We start from the raw sequence: 20,978 nt of genomic DNA, 5'->3' as shown, positions 1-20,978 counted from the left end.
GGCATTATGTTGCATGAAATATCTTCAGCTGCCTCGTCCATGAAACCCAATCCCCTCCTAGGGTGACTATGGTTGCTACTTTCTCACATCCCTGCATAACTCTCTCTCTCTCTATATTTTTATTTATATATATATATATATATATATATATATATATATATATAAATAATGTAGTGTGCATGCATTTGTGTGTGGCGAAAGATGATTGATGGTTTAACTGCGGCTAATCACTTATGCGCCTGTTTACTATACCCCTTAAGCCTCAGGATTAGTTTGTATGGAGGGCGCTGCTTCCTCGCCGGTCGCACCGCTCAATTATTCTGTCCGTCACCTCGCTCCTGCCTGCTCACTTACTTTTTTTCTTCTTTTTAAACTGTCCCCCATTGATCCGGACACTTGGCTTCTCGTTTCCCTTCGCTGCAACGTGTTAGGGCGCGCAAATCTCCTCGGCATGCGCAACGCGAAAACAACCAAAAGGCCGGTTTGAGCGGCGGCGAGAACACCAACCGGAAAAGGGGGGAACGTTCGCCGAGAGTCGACACAGACAGCAGCGATGTTGGACGGCTTCTTGGATTAGAGACGTTAAATCAAACGTAGGGTGGAGCTTTGCTTTCCGCCGCAGGTGGGAGTTAGCTCAGCCGACGTTTTCTCCCGCTATCTCGCAGCCGACACAAACGCCCGTAAACATGCTTGCTCATTGGACACAGTGCCAAGATTGAGTTGGGGCAATTAGCGGTGATGAATTACCCTCCGCGAGTGTGAAGCACGGTGGCGAAAAGGTGTCGGTGAGAGGGGAAGGCTTTTGCTTCCCCATCGAGTATCATTTAGGGTTGAAGGAAAATTGCTGCATGCTGTGACATCGATTGTGATGAAATGTGGCCTGTTGCTTTTGCAATAGCTCCAACGATCTGCTTTTCTCTGCAGTTTGGTTTGTGTTCTGGAGTGTTTTTTTTGGGGGGGGGGCTTGAATTCCCCTGGGAAAGCATTGATTGTAGACCAATATGTTGTTGTTGAAAAGCAGCTAGAGGGAGGACTCGTTCAAAATTCTGAACAGTGGTCTATAATGTGCCATCTGTATTTTTTTTAGTTTTTTTTTTATGAATCACATTTTGTCCTAATTTTGCTAAATGAAAGAAAAAAGCCAAAATACGTAAAGGAACACATTGTCGTTTCATTTAAAGCGTACAATTATCTTTATACATCTTTACCCTTGACGCAAACAAACATATGAACCATGTCTTCCGTTTTCCACAGTATTAAAACGGAGCATTTAAAGCAGGTAGCGAGAAGACTCCAGCTTGTGTTTTACAGGTCGTTTCTGTTGCAGCGCAGGGCTTTTTGTTCACACCATGAAATCCCTCCCCGGGGACCCTCAGACCTCCATCAGTGTCTTTCCCCGGGAGCTCCCCCCAGGCGCGAGGGGGCAGAGTGCCGCTTCATGTCAGCCCAGAAATGTCACATCACACACACACACACACACACACACACACACACACACACACACACACACACACACATCCTCCTCACACAATTTACTTGCCTTTCCAAGCGGATGCCGAGGAGGGCACGCACTTAAAATGAATAAGAGGGAAAGAGGGAGTCTGAGAATGTGTGTGTGTGTGTGTGTGTGTGTTTGTGTGTGTGTGTGTGTGCATGTGTGTGTGACTGCGTCTTGTATGTGTATGAATGTATTGTTTGCGTGTGATGAAATGCGTCTGCATATTGCAGCTCAGGCTTGGAAGCCTTGAGGCCTGCCTGACACAGCTTCGGGGCACAGAGAGGAAGGTGATTATCTCATAGCTGCCAGCCATTCAGCTTAAATAAAGTTTTTTTTGTTTTTTTTAAAGTAACCCCGGCTAACTAGGCGTTGAGATTGTAAAAAAAAGTGGAGCCACGCACATTAACTTATTTTGGTGGGGTGGGAGGGGCTTGGCAGGCGCACATTTCGTGTGTGTCGTGATGACGACCGTGAGCGAGGAAATACTCTTTGCCAGATTGTGATATTAGACAATTTTGACAATTTAAAAGGATATGCCAAGAAGATAATATTTCAGATGTATTTCGACCAGTATTTGCTCCACCCTTTGAATTAGGCGTTTAGTACAGGCAAATTGGCCTTGAGATAACAGTCACAGCAATACGACAAAGATCCAAAAGCTCTAAACCAGCTACATTATTCTTTTTTAAAGTGTGCTTACCTTGATCCGACTTTCCAGTTCTTTGAGAAAATACACTTCTACTTAGTATCGTGCCATAAAGTACCACTACCCGTACCCTAGAAAACCTCTGGTTTTGATTCAAATGTAAAGATCGTGGCCCAAGCACTGCGAACTGAACCGAACGGGTGTTTGAAAACACGGAGAGCAGAGTCGAGCTAGAGCGTGTGTTTGTGTTTGTGTTTGTGTTTGTGTTTGTGTCTCCCCGTCACACGCCTGCAGTGCCACGGCTGCACCTTCGTTTTCTGGGATTTGGGATGAGCTCGGCTGTGTTTGTCTTTGGATTTTTGGTAAGCCTGCCTGCGAGCGTCTATCTTTGGGCAGGTGACAGGGCACACACACACACACACACACACACACACGCACACACACCTGGACGTGTATCCGTGCCCAGATGGAGGCAAGCGCGGCAGCAGCTGGTGGGACGTGTCACTCAGGACGGCCGGAGTTGCCAGAGGGGGAGCTAGGCGGCCGATGTCCTGCTCCGTCGTTCGCATAGGGAACTTCGGCCAGGGCGGCAGCTGCAGTTCGCTGGCATGATGGATGAGCAATGAGGAAAAAAAGAAACACCATTATGAAGAAAAAACAACTGTCTGTCCTGCTTTTCTATCTGTGCGTCGATCTGTCTTCATCCCATCTCCTTCATCTGTCTGTGGCTCCCTGTGTGCGCCTCACGCCTCGTTCACAGTGCCAACACCTCATTAGTGCAATATGCAAATGCCTGGCACGGGGCCAGGGGGTCAGAGCACAAACTGGAGACAGAATAATAGCACAATGGCGCATCTTTGTGTGCGTGTATGTGTGTGTGTGTGTGTGTGCATGCATGTCCTCAAATACCTGCCCAGACCCGTGTGTGTTCACGTGCGTCTACTCTGTCTCCCAGTGTGTCCGCGTGATGCATCTGAGGAGACGTGGTGCATACGTGTGTGCGTGTGTGTGTGTGTGTGTGTGTGTGTGTGTGTGTATTGATGTGCTTGTGAGCTGAAATGGAGAAGCCTACTACACCCACTGTTCTTCTAAATAGCCACAATAATCTCTGGTTTAGTTTTCGTTAACCTTTTTCTTCTTTTGACAAAGTTAATAAATCTCCCCTGTTACATTGTAAATGAACACGGTTTTCAGATTCCTACTCTGTATCCTTTCTAGTAGCAAAAAGACAGCGCACAAGACACAAGACAAGCTGTATTTGATTTATGTCACGCTTGGAATAGGAAACCCAAACCTGGAGGAGAGGGGAGCAGATGGAAGGCGAGGCAAAACTCAATCAGTCTTTGGAGGGGGAAAGAAAATGTAGAATATACAACAGCATTGCCCTTTGGTGTCATCCAGAGAGGGGCAGAGCTGGGGGGGCAAATTATCTGTGACAAATCAAAGGTTGCAGCGGGCAATTTAAGGGGAACATGATATGAAAGAGGGCTTCCCGGGCCAGTTGGTCACCTGTCAACGGCACGGGCCTCGCTGTGAAATGTCAGATTAGGGGCTGCAAACGGGGCACCGGGGAACACGTAGGTTCAAATCTCCATTTCTGATCACGGTGGCTCAGTTGCCCCGTGGCTGTAAAATATGAACCAATTATATCTCACTATTTGATTTAAAAGTGCATCTCATTTAATGAAACACAATAAAAAACATTTGGAAAGGTGCCAGACAAAGCCTCTCTGATAACCTCTGTGTAACAAAATGTCACCGAGACCTGACACACCAGCTTTGACTGCCTTGGGTGTCACACTGCTCATAATGAACGACTCGCAGGGTGTCGGAGAAGGTCGCTCCTTTACAGATGGTATGAATGTTTAAAGGAGTTCTGAATATTAATATTACAGCATGGGCAAATTAAACCCACAACTGCCAATGTTTTAACGAATTAAACACATTATCTTTGTTTACCAAATGCAATTGTTATTTTTACAAGAATACATTAAGTTACTGTCAAATTCTGCACTGGTTTTGTGGCAAGGGTCACACCGAAAACGCCAAATGGCATCAGCTAATGTTAGCAGTCATCCATAGCACATTGTGTTTTACAGCAATGAGATTCATCTCCAAGCCAACCAGCACCAAGCACTGCATATTGAGTCAGTCATTAACTGATAAACGAGACAGCTTAAACCGACAGCGTGATGGTACATCAGCTTAATACACGGCGGATCACCTGTGACTTTAACCACTTGATAAGTGAGTAAAACGGGATGCTAACCGCTCAAAATCCTGACAAAAAGTATCACGTTGTCAAAATAATATAATGCTTCATTAACTCCACGAAAGAAAGTGATTAAAATCCTGTGTGAATCTGATTCAAAGAGGCCGTGTACTAATTTCAGAACACCCCATACGTTTGAACTTATTCACAGTTAGTGTGGCGTGATTACTAAATTTGTTTATTTTACATGTGCTTAATTTTCAGCTTTTGTCCGAAATAAATGGCTGTTTGAATGAACACACACTGCTGCGGTAGCAGGCGGCACTTTAAATGTCTAAACTAAATGCCTTGCAGACTCCTCCACAATGCACATGCATGCACACATACATACACACACACACACACACACACACACACAGTTTTGTTTGAGAATCCTGTTGATTGGTTTGAACACAAACCAATTATTGTTCACCCATTTTACAGTCACCATTTCTGTTCATCTTTCTCACTGTTGTTTTCCATTTCTGAGTTTCCTTGTTGCCTCTGTTCACCTGTTTATTTTGTCCATTCGTAAAAAGAAGCCATTATTTCTCCCCCCCAGGCGAGAGACGACGGTGGCCTCGGTGGGAAATTACCCCAGCACAGCTTTACTCAGGACACGCCCAGGCTTGTCTTCAAGACAAACAGCGATGTGCTTGTAAGGACCATAACCCTCTAACACCAGATAGAGTTTAAGCTTGATGGCTACTGCACAAATATGTTTTGATGTTGTTTCTTTGTTCAAAGTGTATAATTTTCATCTCTTCCTGACATTTCAATAGACTGGTTCATCTTTTGGGCATTACTGTAATAGCAACCATCAGCCCAGGAAATAAGACGCAACACACAGTACGCTATGTTTTACATCAAGTTTGACCACATTTTAGTTGAATTTTTTTTTTCATGTGTTGTTATTTGCTTTGCTCATTTTCATTGTGCCATTCATATTCAGGGACTCGTGTTGGGGATTTGTAGGAGTTATCAGACAAGGAAACTAAAGATGTACTTATTTATGTTTGATATATTATTGAGCATTGTATTATACTTTCTATGTTTTAAATATATCAGTCATAATTTAGTGAAAGAAAACAGTTGGTGGTCTTCATCACAACAAAGGACAATGAAATATATGCCTCTTACATGCCAAATATGCTGCTTTAGGAAGTTTATTACAATTTTGCTTATAATTTCAGTCTTTCATTTCTATAGTATTCTATAGTCTAATAATAACATCGTACACATTGAAGGTGATGGCTGAGATCTTTGGCAGCATCACTAGTAAGGAGTCCGATGGGGCCAGAAACACAAGCAGTCAACCGTTGAGGTTTGAAACACACCAACGATTAGTCAAATATTTTGTTTACAGATTACAAACAATATCAAACCGTCAAATAACCTACATTGCATGTTTTGGTCCTGGAAAACTTTGCGTCTTGCCCCATCGGACGTCCTTCTAGCATTGTTGCTGTGTTTCCTGAGCTCATAGATGACTTTGATGCTATCACAACCGATGAAACGACGGCCAGAATTAACGTGCGAAAAGAGAGCCACAACATGTTCCTTTAAATCTATAGTTAGTTCATTTTGGGAGTTGTTGTTCTTTTGCCTTTTTGGACATCTTGCCTATCGAAGCTAAGCTAAAGCTAAATATGATGCTACAGCCAGCAGCTGGTTAGCTTAGCTTAGCACAGAGACTGAAATCTGGTACAATACATCTCTCATCTTTATATGAGGTCAATGTTTTTCTGACAAATAAACTACAGTGAAGCCTAGCTCCGTCTATCACCTTGTTTGTTTAAGCCATACAAAAGCCAAAAGCACACAATCCTCACTAAAAACCACAGTGTGTCACTCTTATGATTTGGTTTTTGCATGGACTAAAAAACGAGTGAGATATATAAGGCGTTTGTTGGTGAGCTTCAGATGCTGGTGAGCAGATTGTGTGACATTTGGACAGGCTAGCTCTTTCCCCGTTTCCAGTCTTCATGCTAAAATAAGATAATCAGCTGCAGACTGCAATGCTTCATAGTGGTCTTGTCAAGAAAGGGAAGACACATATTTCCCCCAAAATGTAAAAGTTTTGCTTCAAGGGAAAATGTCCCACGTAGGAGGTGGGGGAAGCAAATATTGTGCCAGACATGCCAACAGAGATCTTTAGACTTTGGACCAGTCTGCTACAGCGGCGTTCAACCGCGGCCCGCCAGGTCGGTCTCATCATGCTTACAGCCGGCCGGAGTTATTCAGCTCACAGTGCGCGCGAGTGTGTGATTAGAGGTTCGCCTGGCCAGGTGAGAGCTTTTGTGTGTCGTGTCTATAATGACCGATGGCCAATGGCTGGCTATGATAAGAGCAGCCTCACGGGGGAGTGCAGCTCTGCTCCTCTCTGGCTTTTATCTGCAGTTCAAACTTGTCACGCTCCATTCAGGTTTTTTAACGAAGACATCAGCTACACCGTGAAGCCAATTTAAAACACTGGGAAAGCATACGAACCAGTCCCCCCCACCCCTCCTCCTTTTTTTGTACGCCAGGTAATTAGAACCATCGGGATAGTTATATTCCGATAAATGAGGCCCTGGAAAATGATTTTTTTGGCTAATCATAGCAACAAGTCCACATGTTGCAGATGGTCTGTTAAGCGTTGCCAAAGTTTAATCTTCTTGTGTAAACGTAAGTGGGAGCTTTGTTCTGTTTTCTCTTCCCGACGGACCATGTGCTTAACAATTGCAGTGTCCATATTCTAGTTTTTGGACTGGATCCACAATGCAACAGGCCCGGCGTTTCCGTTTGCCATCGTCGGTGGACTTGTCTTCACAGTGAAGACGTTGCTGCAAAAACCAAGCGACCGGCTCGCCTCAAGCACCTGCTCCATTTTTCCTGGGTTTAATCCTCGTGTTTTTGCACTTGGCGATTATAGCAGCAATCTGAGAAGTGTCAAAAGAATCACATATCGACCTTAACAGGTGGGGGGTGGGGAGGCATACAAGCCTTTCCCTTTATGCGCTCCTACAGCTTAAACCTCTTCGCTTCGCTCTACATATAATGCCACTTCAGGCGCTGCGGCCTCTTGTGAAACGTACAATCTCTGCTCAGCCTCTTGACCCCTCCTGCAACCGCCTCCTCTTCTTCCTCCTTATTATCGAAATCCTCCGCTTCCTGTTCAATCTCTTCCACATCTGCAACCTCTTCCTCTCCTCCGCTGCCTGGAACTCTCTCACACTCCTTTGCAGCCCCGTCGGCCCACAACCTGCTCCGTCGACCTTTTTAACGCTCTTCACCCAGTCCCTTCACCCAGTCGTTTAACCGAGTCCCTTAACCGAGTCCCTTAACCCAGTCCCTTCACCCAGTCCCTTAACCCAGTCCCTTCACCCAGTCGTTTAACCGAGTCCCTTAACCGAGTCCCTTCACCCAGTCGTTTAACCGAGTCCCTTAACCGAGTCCCTTAACCCAGTCCCTTCACCCAGTCGTTTAACCGAGTCCCTTAACCGAGTCCCTTAACCCAGTCCCTTCACCCAGTCGTTTAACCGAGTCCTTTAACCCAGTCCCTTCACCCAGTGCCTTCACCCAGTCCCTTAACCCAGTCCCTTAACCCAGTCCCTTCACCCAGTCTCTTCACCCAGTCTCTTCACCCAGTCCCTTAACTCCCCCCTCGAGAACGACCTCACCTGATGTCCCATTGAAGCTGATTAGGCACTAAAGCTGGAGAGAGAAAGCGACGACTGCCGAGGAGGTTGCACTTGTTTGGAAGCACGTCTAATTGTTGTAATGCAAACGGTTAAGCTGCACCGCCGCCGCCGCCGGTTCGTTGGCCACGGCGGGAAATAAATGAGCATAATTATATTCAACTGCAAACATCTGTGTGGTGGTGGGGAGAGAGAGAGAGAGAGAGAGAGAGAGCGGGAGAGCAAGCACAACTCCATTAGCGTAATGCGCAGTGAAATTTCACTCAAAGTGCAGAAAGTCGTTAAGTGCTCTCCATCTGTCTTTCTGAGTCGAGGAGGGGAAAATAAATGACAAATGTTCAGCACATTCATTATTTAAAATATCCTGGGCCTACCATTATCAAACTCAAGTTGCGAGAGCACCTTTTTGACTTGTACTCAGTCACGGCTCATTGCATTAGCCAGGACTAAATGGGCAGTTGAAACGTGTCGAGTTGGAGGCGCTGACATCCGGAGCGCCGCCAGAGTGCCGCGTGTAGTCCGCTCTCTGATCCCGCGTCTCGCTGCTGGGGCTCCCTGTGTTCTCCAGCTGCTCGCCCCGACCTCCGTTCCACGTGTTGGTGTAGGAAATTCCTGCTGAGCTGCGTTCGTGGAAGGTCGTCGTCGTCGACCCACCCCTCCCCATGCACAGCACGGAGACTTATTACCAATGCAGAACTTCAGCGCGTCTTTTCTTTTAAACTTCGGTCCCTTTTGGTCGTTGTCTGCTTCATTCAGAGCATCGGGTGTAAAACACACAAGGAACGCGAGCAACCTGGTGTTTTACACGGGTAGCAGCTGCGGGACAGCATGCCGGGTATTCTTTTGGAATCTGCCCGAGCGGCCCGCGTGAGTCCACTTGTCTCTCAGCTGCTGCCAGACGGGATCCTGCCAAACACACCAATGTTGCTATGCAGCATTGCAAAAAAAGGAGTTTGTCCACCTTCCGGTTGCATCCCTCAACTTATTAACATTCAGCAGGGGGGGCTTAAGGATCTGTGTGATGGATGGATGTCGTTGAGGGGTCTGACAACTGATTAATGCCTTAATTATCTCCAGCGAGGACCTGCCACTCCTCCCGGAGCTGACAGAGTGAGCTGTGTGTGGCCTGACGAGTAACGTCGTGTTCGGGGCTCGCCCACTGCTATCTGCTCTACCAGGGTCACATTCATTTTCTTCCCAAAGGAAAATGTGCATTTGTGTGTGTGTGCTGCAAAGGTGTAGAACAGGGATGAGACAGTGCAGCAGGGTGTTTCGGGATCTTTGCCACTGCAGTGAGCAAGAGAGACAACTTTTCACTTGAGCCCCTGAGGAATGGGGTTTGAAGATGGCTGCATTGCATTGTGGTATTTTGATGCCGTTTTCAACACAATACAGGATATTTGAAGAGTATCCTCTTGGAGGCAATATGCATTAGTGTTACTTTACATTGCATAATGCGTAAACGGCAACACTTGTCATGTCGTGTCGAGAACACGAGAACACGACACCCTCACAGAAGAGCTGACACAGATCCTTTTTTATTATTATGCTCTTCACATGTATCATTAAGGTTTTAAATCACTGAAACGTGTTCAGTAATAATCGGCACTGCAGTGGTCACTAATATAGTCCCATCATGTATGTTCATCCATTTATACACAGGAATAAGACAAATGAAAACATAATGGATACCGTGCTAGTTTTTAGCTTCAGGGCTTAAATGACAAAATAAGAAAGGTCTGCTTCAAGCAACTGCCACAATAACTTGAGTGCCTGTTGTCTGTGTAATTAAGTATCGATCAATCAATCGATCTCCCTAGCATTTAAAGTAACTTGGCTGTCTACCAGTCGGCACACACTTCAATACCAAGTGCCGAATGCCATTTGGGGGAAATCATCTTTTTTTGTCTTGTCAGTCTCCGAGGGACCTGTGGTTAAATGAGACTGAAAGTGTTTTTTATTGCCGACAGAAGGTGTAAATGGGCGTTCCTTGTCAGGACAGAAAGTTAAAGACAAAGTCACTTCAAGACCACTTAGCAGCGGAGCAGAATGTCATCATGTGCACATTTAACTCTCAGTAACCACACATCGATTCAGACACATGCACAACCACACCTACGTTAAGTAAATCAAATATATATAGGCATGCGCATTTCAACAAGCTGCAAAGTTAAGTGTTTGCTCTTGACAGATTTGTAAAAGTATTTAAAGGCAGCATCAGTAAAAAAATATATTTTTAAAATGTGTACAGTTGGTTTGGAGGCTGAGCTTCTGCTTGCCGGGTCACTTCAGAGGAGATTATGTTGCATTTCATCACAAACAAATTACAAGTCTTTTGTATGCAGTGACAGGTACTGATGCGGCGTGTATACTGTGTGTGTTTTCTGCCACAGGTGTGTGACTGGTGCAAACATATTCGCCACACTAAGGAGTACCTGGACTTTGGTGCTGGTGAGCGGAGGCTGCAGTTCTGCAGTGCCAAATGCCTGAATCAATATAAGATGGACATTTTCTACAAGGAGACCCAGGCTGCACTGCCTGGAGCATTGTGTAACCCAGGTCACGGGCTGGGTGGGGAGGGTAAGATGGAGTGCGGTGGAGGGGTCCAGCTGCTCACGCCTGAATCCTGGGGAACGCCGTTAACGGACCTGCGGCGCAAGGCTCCCTCACCAGGGGGACCTTCCACCACCTCTGTGTTGGGCCCTTCCTCTGCCACCTCACCCTCAGACAATGCTGCCCACTGCTCCCCGTCCTCGTCCTCCTCAGCCAAAATCCCCACGCCCAGACCCCACGAGAGCCCCACACTTTACCCCCCGCCTATGCCCACTTTGCACCCACCTGTCGGGGTTCCTCCCGGTAGCCCTCCCATGGTGATGACGCCCCGGGGACCCATGCCCCTGCCGCTGTTCATGGAGCATCAAATGATGCAGCAGATGCGTCCATCGTTCCTTCGGCCCTCGGCCCATCCAGGGGGTCCCCATAGCCCCCTGTCAAACCCTCTCATCCCTGGTATTGGTCCACCACCTCCCCCTAGGACCATGGGCTCAGCATCAAGCCCCGTGCACAGGCCCCTGCTGTCTCCACATGTCCACCCTTCGTCCAATCACAACCCTGGCATGATGCCCCCTTACCCTGGTCTCTCCATGCCAGGCATGCCCCCTTTCCCCCCAGTCAACATGATGCCCAATGGACGCATTCCTCTGCCCCAAATGATGAACTTTGGAATGCCGTCCTTGGCTCCATTGGTACCCCCACCAACTCTCTTGGTCCCTTACCCTGTCATAGTACCACTCCCAGTCCCGATCCCAATTCCAATCCCATTTCCCTATAACCCCAAAACTTACAGGGACCATCCGGAGAGCAGGGGCAACTTCCGCAGTGCTCCGGAGTCCTCCGAAGCTTCATTTTTTTGGCCCCACTCTCCAGGGTCCTCTGGAGATGATAGAGGGGAGCAGAAGGTAGAGCCAGCTGTTGCAGAGCGCCTCTCTCCTGTACGCTCAGAGAGAAGCAGGACAGCGCTGGTGGACTTGACTGTGAAGGCAGAGGACAATTCGGGCAACACGTGTCTAACGAGTGGCCCCGCACCGACGGAGGGCGTTATTGATCTAACTGTGGGCCAGAGGCCATGCCAACAGCATGTAATTCAGAGGATGCTACCTGGGGTCCAGGTCAAAGTAGAGGCAGACACGGAATCGAGATCTCCACCAGCTGCTGTGCTGAGTTGGGAAGGGAAGAGCAAACGTGATGGGGGTGAAGGGGCCCTCTCTCAGGGGCTCCTCAGTGCCACGGAGCTGGAAGGGGCCACACACACAAACACACTGGAATCATCAGGCCCTCCCTCCAGTGGCAGCAGCCCTTCTTTCCATGATGATGCTCCAGTGAGCCAGCTAACTCCCTGTATCTCTAACCGTACCCCACCACCCCTGCCCAGCACAGCACGGACCGAGCCCCAAACGCTGCCCCACCTCCAAGCTAGCCCTGCTGCCCCGTGTAATGTCATAGTCAATGGTACGGGATGGCATTCGCTACTCGCTCCTGCCTTTGAGTCTTACCCTAACCGAAGAGGAGACAGCGTTGCAGGAGAAGGAGAGGTCGAGGAGCGGCCAGCCAACGGGGAGCTGGAGCACGAGGCACTGAAAGAGAACAATTGCTCAGTTGGGGATTGGGAGACGGGGAAGCGGGTCTCAGCGCAAGAGGAGATGGCGGAGACAGTGGAGGGGAAGCCAGATCCTGACTGCAACTTGGAGGAGGGTGAGCACACCTTTGGCCTGCCGCTGCTGTCTACCGGAGGCTGTGTGGTCATCCAGCCTGTGCCAAAGCCCGGCGCTGACAAGACGGCCATCCTGTCCTGCTCCATCAGCGCCCCTTTGTCAGCAGACGGGACCGCCGAGCTGGAGCCGCCGCTGAAGAGGAGGTGTCTGCGAATCCGCAATCAAAATAAATGAGGTGGGTTTACCCCAGAGTGCTCCTACAAACATTCTAATAGCTGTGCAGACTCTTTATCTAAGTTTTTACACTGATTTATTCATTGATATTTTGTTGTTGTAGTAATCAGTCACTTTTAGATGTTTCTCTTTTGATGTTTGATGTTTCTCACGTCCCAGCATGTATTTCAGGAACTATTTGAATGGACCTTTTTTTCATTCTAAAATGTTTTAACCAATGTTGGTTATCATTTATATTTAGTCTGATCATCTTAAAATTGGGGAAATTCCGTTGAGAGGGTTATTTTATGTTTTGTACAGTTCAGCGTAGCTAAGAATAAGGCTTATCAATTTCACAATGTGATGCTTGATTCAGACAGACAGTGGTCAAACAAGCAGGTTCATTTATATCCAAAAAGCATGTTAAAAGTGTCCTAACCTCATTGGGACAGTCAGTGTATTTGAACTCTGAAAAGCCTCGAAAAGGGATAGTGAACCAGGAGGGAAGCCTTCTTGTTAATAACATTAAAAAAGACTCGTTTTTTTTATTTGCCGGAGAACTTGTTCAGCCCACAAATTTCCAATTTGTTACACATGTATTTCTCTTCTTTGACAGAAAAATGACCTGTTGCTTTAGTTTTACTGGCAGATTACTCTCTATGAGCTTCAGAATGGAAACATCTATTCTGTCAAAGGATGTATTCAACACATTAATATCAAAATGAATGATCCACTCCTAAGGGTTGCTAATTTAATGAAATTGTATTCAAGAGCAATTGAAGACCAATTCAAGTTGCGGTAACGCGAAAGCTCCGAATGAGTAATAATAGCGAAAAAAGATGGAAATCACAGCCAATGCACTGTTAGTGCTGCAAAGCGTAAAACAAGCAGCCGAGGTGAAATATACCTTCAGATACATAATGTCTGACTTTTGATACGGGAGAATAAACAAAGAATTGCGTGCTCTTATCTCGCCTCTTCCCACTTGTGTGCAATATCGTAGGGCTTTTATTATGAATGATCTAACACAGTATGTAAAATGAATGCCACCAGAGAAATAGACCCTGAATATTGAATTCTTTATTTGCCCAAAAGTGTCCTCAAGCTGATACCGAATGCGTGCACCAAAGAGAATAAACCCCAAATTAGGAGGCGCCGCTGGAAATGTGCACTTATGTGATTCTCAGTGTTTTGAACACGGAAACCATTCTCGTATGAGCCCCGTTGCTCTGAACTCAACACCCTACGTTCTCCCACTTACCTTGAACTGAAAGTCGGAGCTGCCTGCTTCGGTTTCCTGCATCGACTTTCCAAAAACACTGTCTTTGGAGGGGGGTGTGGGGCGACTCAGTCTAATTCTCCTCCCACTCGGTTTCACAGATGGACGCTCTGAGGACCACAGTGCCATCAACGATACTCACTTGTCCACCCCAGGCCACCTCCCCCTTCCCCGCCACCTCCCAACTACACCGCTGCACATGTGCACACACACACACACACACACACACACACAGAAACACACACAAACTCGCTCATCGTCCAGTCTACCAGCACCACAAATCGCCTTCTGACGACTGATGAGAGACCAACCGGACGCGGTGATGTGCATCACAGCAGAGCGTCTTTTGTCCGTGGCGCCGACACTCCGATGGACTGAACTTCTACAGACTTCAATGTCGTGGCCAGCAGGATCTCTCGACCTTTGAACTGCAGACAGGTATACATCCCTGCGATGGGAGGACCCTGCCCCACTGCTTCTCGTCTCTCGTTTAGAGACTCTCAGCCCACACTGCCCCTCATACCTCACGCGCCCCTCCCCCCTATCGAAGCAAGTGCCCTCCGTATCGCCACGCCACTACGGAACGAACACCAGAGCGAATTAGTGAAGGAGCCCCCGAGGAGAGATTTGCATCCCTCAACTCAATGCTCCTGTTTCGGTCCAACCTGGCGTCCCACCACGAGTGCAAAACAAATCTCTGCGCCAGCAAGTTACTTTTTATCCTCGCACAACTTATCACAAAGGCATAGAGCGATTCCACGAAGTTTTGATTGTAAAAGCTCCAGAGCTGGCAATAAGACACAATAATTCTGCTCTATCAAACCAGCAACAAAATTAAATAAGAAATGTTCCTGCCAACCTGACATAAAGCGATCTGGATGGGTGGTAAGCTGAAAAAGAAGCACGACAAGCATGAATACATTGCAATATGACTGAAGGGCAAGTTTTAAAGAGATGTTTCAATCAGAGGCTGGACAACAGTCCATGGACATGAAATCACTCGTTGTGTTGACAATTATTCCCATCGAACTGGAGGATCAAATATTAACCTTCACCAGCAAGCGAGTAATGGAGTGTGGGTGGAATCATACAATCTCTGCCATTTGTTTCTCTCTTTCTTTCTCCCTCTTCCCTGTTGAACCTATTTGTTTGCTCTTAAACTTCACTCAATTGAAATGTTGAGACAGAGCTGTCACGATAATCATTCCTGCTATTGACGTCTTTACGCCCTCTGGAACGTCTGTGTGCTTTACCGATGAGCCTCACCGGCAGCAGCAATAGCGGCTGCTGTTTGAGAACATTTCAAAGCGCTTTAACCCAAAACAACCAGGACGGCACGGCGCTGTAGAAGCTCTGCCGACCGGCAGCGGCCACTCTCTACCGCGGGCCGGCGCCTCATCTTTTCTATTATACACAACCGCTGATGTCTCCTGGAATGGGCTAGTAGAGGCAGAAAGGGAAGCCAGCTCTTCTTTTTTTTCTTCATTAATAATTATGTTGGGACTTCGAGGAACACTGTTGAAGAAATTCTGTTTTCTCCAAGAAACACACTGAAGACAAATTAATATTCTTGAAAATAATTTGGGACGTTTCTTTTTCAATATTGCCTTTTTAAATATTGCCTCTTGCTTGTGCACCAGTCCTGCCAAAATGCTGAATTTTGTTTATTTTGTTGGGCCAATTAGTTGTTTTTTTTACAGCCAAATTCAGAGTCAAGCGTTGTCCCTGATTCAGTAGCATGCCTTCAGTTTGATGTGATCCAGTCACACCGCGGGTCAAATAAAGCCAGCATTTAGTTTACACTCCTATGGAAAAGGGTGCGCTGTACCAGACGAGGTGTCACATGCCAAAGGCCTCTGGTGCGTCCAAACAAAACGCGTCACCTAGTCGTTGTTTTTTTGCGTAAATGGAATTTCAAATTGAGGATTTGACCAGATAATTTATAGTTGCCAAAATAAGAAGCACTTAAAAATAAAGGGAAGATACAGAAGTGGGTGTCGAAATGACCCCGTTGTCTCTCTTTATGGTTTACTCTCTACGCTGTGTCACACTGCAAGTAAGGCCAAATATAAATCTGGATTTTAAAAAAACAAGACAACGCAGGATTTGAGTGATGCTTGGTCGCGAGCTACATTACGTGTGTCCATTTGCAGTCCCGACCCGTCTCACTTTGATTTATTTTATGTCACTGTGCGGTTCATTCTGTGTCCAAACAAGGCCTGACACACATATCACAAGCGTACCAGCGGTGCTCATACTCATGTCACATACACACACACACACATAAACACAATGAATATCACACATACACATAATGCATATAGTCAATTTAACCGTGTGAATGTGTTTGTGTGAGGCAGGTGCACGCACAGAGCCCAGTCTAGATTACATAGTGTTGACTCACAAGTAAGCAGTGTGCAACTCTATCTGTTGCCTGTTAGTCAGGCATTAGGCTTAGCTTGCCACTTGCCAAGGCCCAGCTTTGGTGTCACTTTAAGCACTGCCCCCCACCCCCCAATCAATGGCAGCGAAAAATGCTCCTTTTTAAAGCGGCTTCTGTTTGGTCTACCTTCCCGCTGAAACGCCTTTTGTCCACAAGTAGCGATTTTCCTTTTCAGTCATTCTTTTTGCAAGACATCCATGAGCTCAGCATCTTTCAATTATCGAGCAGAAGCTTCCCGACTTCTCCACCAAGACGTCTTACTTCCACTCCAGAAACCAGGGCTGATGTCGCAAGGAAACCGGACACCATAGTTTTCTAACGTCCGCCGACATGGGGGTCATCCAAAGCCAAGGCCACAGCCGGGATCTCTAGAGGTCATGAGCCCCCCCCCCAACACACCCCTCACCATGTTGACCTGAAGCCAAAATCTCGAATGCGTTTATATTTAATTATTTATTTATTTATTCAGACAGTTCAGTTATACTTTTCTGTAAATCCTATATCATATCACACTTATAAAACACCCACTGTGTGTAGGTTGTGAGAATGTAAAGCCCCCCCCCCTCTCCTAGGATGCAAAAATATACAGAGGACATGACCTCCTCAATGGAAGCCACTGCCCTCTCCTTTGTGTGAGGCAGGCCATAGTTTGTGTGCAGGCCTGAGCCATGCAGGTAAAAAGACTGGCGTTGGCTGAGGAGGACAAAGTTTTCCTAAAGGGCCGTGGCGTCCCGGTTAGCCCCTTTGTCTGCTGCTCCAGGCTAACTCACCCCTTAGCACTGCACTGCTAGCATTGTCAGGAGCAGGAAGCCTGACCTTGTGAAAGGAAAAGAAAGGTCATGATGTTAGAAGACATGCAGACTGATCTGTTTGTGTCTTTCTTTTGTCCAGCGGAGACAGACGATGGCTCCGTGGGCACGGTACCATAACATGTATGGAGCACAACGATGTTAATCAGAGGATGAGCCCTTTTCCCATTTGGACTCTCCGTGAACTGCCCTCTAGCGCCGCCCTCAGGACAATATGGCCCACTGTCTCTGGAGCTCACGGCCTGGGTTTCAACTGACGGAATAGGTCAACATTTTGGGAAGTGCACTTAAGTGAGGGTCAAAGGAAAAGATTGTTCCCACTCTGCCAGCTGTCGGGTTAGCTTAGCTTAGCATAACAACTGTAAACGGGGCGGGGGGAATCTACCAGCACTTCTAAAGATGAGCTAATTAACACCCTTTAGCTTGTCTGTTTCCAGTCTTTATGCTAAGCTAAGCTGATAGCAGCTTCATAAGTGACATTCCCAAAATGCTGATACTTCCTTTATGCTATATTCATTTATTATTATTATATGTTATAACTTTGGTGGCGTTCTCTTGACTCTTCTTATACCACCATGAGAATAAACGTACAAATGTAGTCCTGAATTTTTTTTAAAGTGAAGCGGGCTTGATATGTGCTGAAGAATTCACCAAAACCTGCTATTACGTCCCCCCCCCCCTCCTGCTTGACACCGTGACCCCCCCCCCCCACACACACACACCCCAGACGAATCAACGTGCACGTGACGTACGACTCCCTGATATCCGCACCGGGTCGTGTCGCCGTTCAGTCCCCACGGAGAGCACGTGACTCTCACGTGGAGATCCCGAACTGGACCGAATCCGCCTCTTTTCTTTTTTTTCGCGAATAGCAAGCGGACTCGTGCCCAATCTCCCAGCATTCCTCTTTCTGACGATGGACTGAATTATGCAATGAAAACGAACTCCAACCCCAAATGTAGACGAGCGGCCCGCAGGCAGAAATGAAGCCCGACTCCATGTCATCCTTTCCAGAAACAACAGAGAAGTTGCCTTAACTCTTGCTTGTATAATCCCCACAGTTAAGACAATGACGCCCGCTCGTAAAGGAGACCTCCCCCCCTTCTTTGTACAAAATGAAAATATACCAGAAACAACGACTTTGTTATCTCGCTATAGTGTCAATGTGTTATAGATGACGAGCTTTTCTTTTCTTCCTGTAACTTGTATGGACCGTCACATTTTTGCTAAGAAGGGAAACCCTCCTCCCAACGTCCTCGTGCCCGAACATCCGATCTGTGTCTACGTTTTAACTTGTGGTGGACTGTCAAATCTTTTTTTTTTGTGTACATTTTACAGTATTATTTATTGTCGACAAGTTTTTTTTGCATTTGCAAATAATAAAACAAACAAAAAAATACAAAAAAAATAAAACAAAAGCGAAGGTGGTTTGATCGGATTCTGATGTGAATGCCTGGTAAACAGTGGAAAGCTTTTTTTATTCTTTATTATCATTATTAAAAATGGAGAAAAAGCAGCGACAGGAGGAGGTGATCTCCTGTCTTTTTATTATGACGTTGTAACATGTACATGACATGTGGCCAAATTTGTTTTTTTTCTTTGTTTTTTTCTTCTTTTTTTTGTGTTGTAACAGTATTTGTTTTATCCAGTGAATTGCTCATGAAGACAAATAAATAAGAGGCACACACACAACTCTGTTTCAAATGAGTCGTATCTGCTCATTCTATGTATCCGCACAAAAGCAAGACATGAACCAACCCTGACCCGAGAGAACAAGGGTGCCATAGCATGCTAACATCCCTGAAATGTTATTAATAATGAATGCACGAGTGATTACACATTTTAGAATATTTAATCATTCATAACTGCTTTAGCGATATCATTTAAATATTGATGGCTAAAGTGGAATATTGAACATTTTAAAAAACGCACTAATTAATGAGCTCAGCTTAGTCATGAATATGTATACTTTTTTTATTGATTAAGTAAATGTCACGACGTCTCCCCACCAGCGCAGGGTGATACGGCGACAAGGTGGACGTGATTTCAGACACGTCAGACACAATGTGAAGAAAAATGGATTTCGTGGTCTCTAGCGCCATCTGGTGGCTGCGGTACATCATTGACCCACTCCTCGGCGGGGAGATAATGGGACGGGGCTTGATTTCCTCAGAGGGGAAGAAACACAATTTAATGGATTAACGATCAAATGCTTCCTGTGCAACAACAGGTGAGTTCACACTTAAACTAATAATAAGTAATATTACTCTATATGGGGACAAAAAAACAAACGTGTTGAGCCTTCAAGAATTATTTTTAAAAGAAAGAAAAAGACGATTGAGTTAATTCAACTCTTGATATTTTACCACCTTGTGTGCAAGGGAAAAAATGCACGTATTTTGGAACATTATTGCGCTGCATAAAACTGCACGAGGTTATGATATTAGGTGTCCATCATTTTACAATATATATTTATTGAGTTATTGACAACATTTCTTCAATCATTATCCTGGGTGTTTTCATGGGCCAAATATTGCAATTCAGAAAAAGAAAACAAGTTTTAATAATCATTGATTCTTCAGTAAGGCACCTATACATTTGAATCAATTAAAAAATAAGTCATAGTAGGAAAAGCATGTGTAAATTATAAAATGAATGTCTGAAATGAGTTTGGCTGTTTCAGGGTCCTAATAATAATAATAATAATAATAATTAATTCTTTATTAATCCCACAGTGGGGAAATTATTCTCTGCATTTAACCCATACTTAGTAATTAAGGAGCAGTTGTCCATGCGGACTCTCAAAGTTTAAAGTGTAATAATAAAACATACTCAGCGTGTGTATATTAGACAAGTAATATATATATATTTTTTAGTATAAATAAAGTGTATGAGAAACATTGTCCGTGAACAGAAATTGGGAATTGAGTCAGTCAAGTCAAACTGGTACATTTATGAAAGTGATTTGCCAGTGTGGAAAATAATGAGACTATTGTTATTCTCTTCTAGAACATACTCAAATAAAAGAAGATACACCTGGATTGGAGCTGCTCAGTAGCATGATGTGCTGGGAAATACTGAGTCAATATTAAATGTCTTCTTCTTCTTCTTCTTCATCCCATTGGGTTTAAGTGGAACTAGCTGTTCCAAATAAAGAAAATGTCAAATGCATCACTTCCTGTTTGGTGATATGGGAGTTATTTTGCCCCCCCCCCCTTCCTCCTCCTCCTCCTCCTCCAGGAAAGAGAGAGCACACATTCCAGTTGTGTATTGAAATGGATGCAACAGTCGAATTCAATGAAAACAGCAGCGAAACATTTATTATTGTAGAAACACTTCATTGTAACGGAGCTGCCACCATTAAAGCTGCATCTGTGAGTCCGACTGCCCATCTGTTGTGGGAAACACAATATATTAAATCTAGATATGTATACATATATACACACACACAAGTCAAGGGAGAATGTCAAGGGCGTAGGTTTGGTCTCAGCATTGGTAGGAACACTGCCAGCTTGCCCTCGACCCCCCTCGACCCTCACCCCCATCCCCCCCACCCCCCGCCCATATAAAATAAAACATAGTTGATATTATGTTGAACAGGCAAACTGTATTAAAATATATTAACATTTGTGTAACTTGGAACTGATTTAAACATAATTATAGTAATAAAACCGTAGTTTAAATACAAAACACTATTCTGCACCAAATAAATAATAATAAATGATTAAGAAAAGTTCTGCTAAAATGCCAATATAGTGTAACAGTATATTCTATATCCAATATATATATAAACAACTTTTACCAGTTGTGTAGTGAAAAAGACAAAAGAAATTAGAACATTTTAAATAAATCTATCATACTATTTATTAGACAGTGCCTTGCCTCCTGCTGTGTTTTAGCCATTGCACGTCGTAGTTGGGTGTAAACTGGTGTTTTCTCCAATGCATT

The 20,978-nt window shown here is 45.4% G+C and overlaps 1 protein-coding gene across 1 annotated transcript in view; it reads left to right on the top strand.

Moving 5' to 3' along the window:
* The window catches only part of sobpa (sine oculis binding protein homolog (Drosophila) a), a 29,643-nt gene extending 17,123 nt beyond the window's left edge, over positions 1 to 12,520 (top strand). Inside the window, exons 6-7 of the mRNA XM_034525406.1 lie at positions 4,958 to 5,053; positions 10,469 to 12,520. Of these exons, the coding sequence (XP_034381297.1) occupies positions 4,958 to 5,053; positions 10,469 to 12,520 (2,148 nt within the window). The remainder of the gene's footprint in view (positions 1 to 4,957; positions 5,054 to 10,468) is intronic.
* Positions 12,521 to 20,978: the final 8,458 nt, after the last annotated feature.

The sequence above is a fragment of the Cyclopterus lumpus genome, chromosome 22, assembly GCF_009769545.1.
Source record: "Cyclopterus lumpus isolate fCycLum1 chromosome 22, fCycLum1.pri, whole genome shotgun sequence".
NCBI classification, from domain to species: domain Eukaryota; kingdom Metazoa; phylum Chordata; class Actinopteri; order Perciformes; family Cyclopteridae; genus Cyclopterus; species Cyclopterus lumpus.
This window is presented reverse-complemented; position numbering and strand designations above follow the sequence as displayed.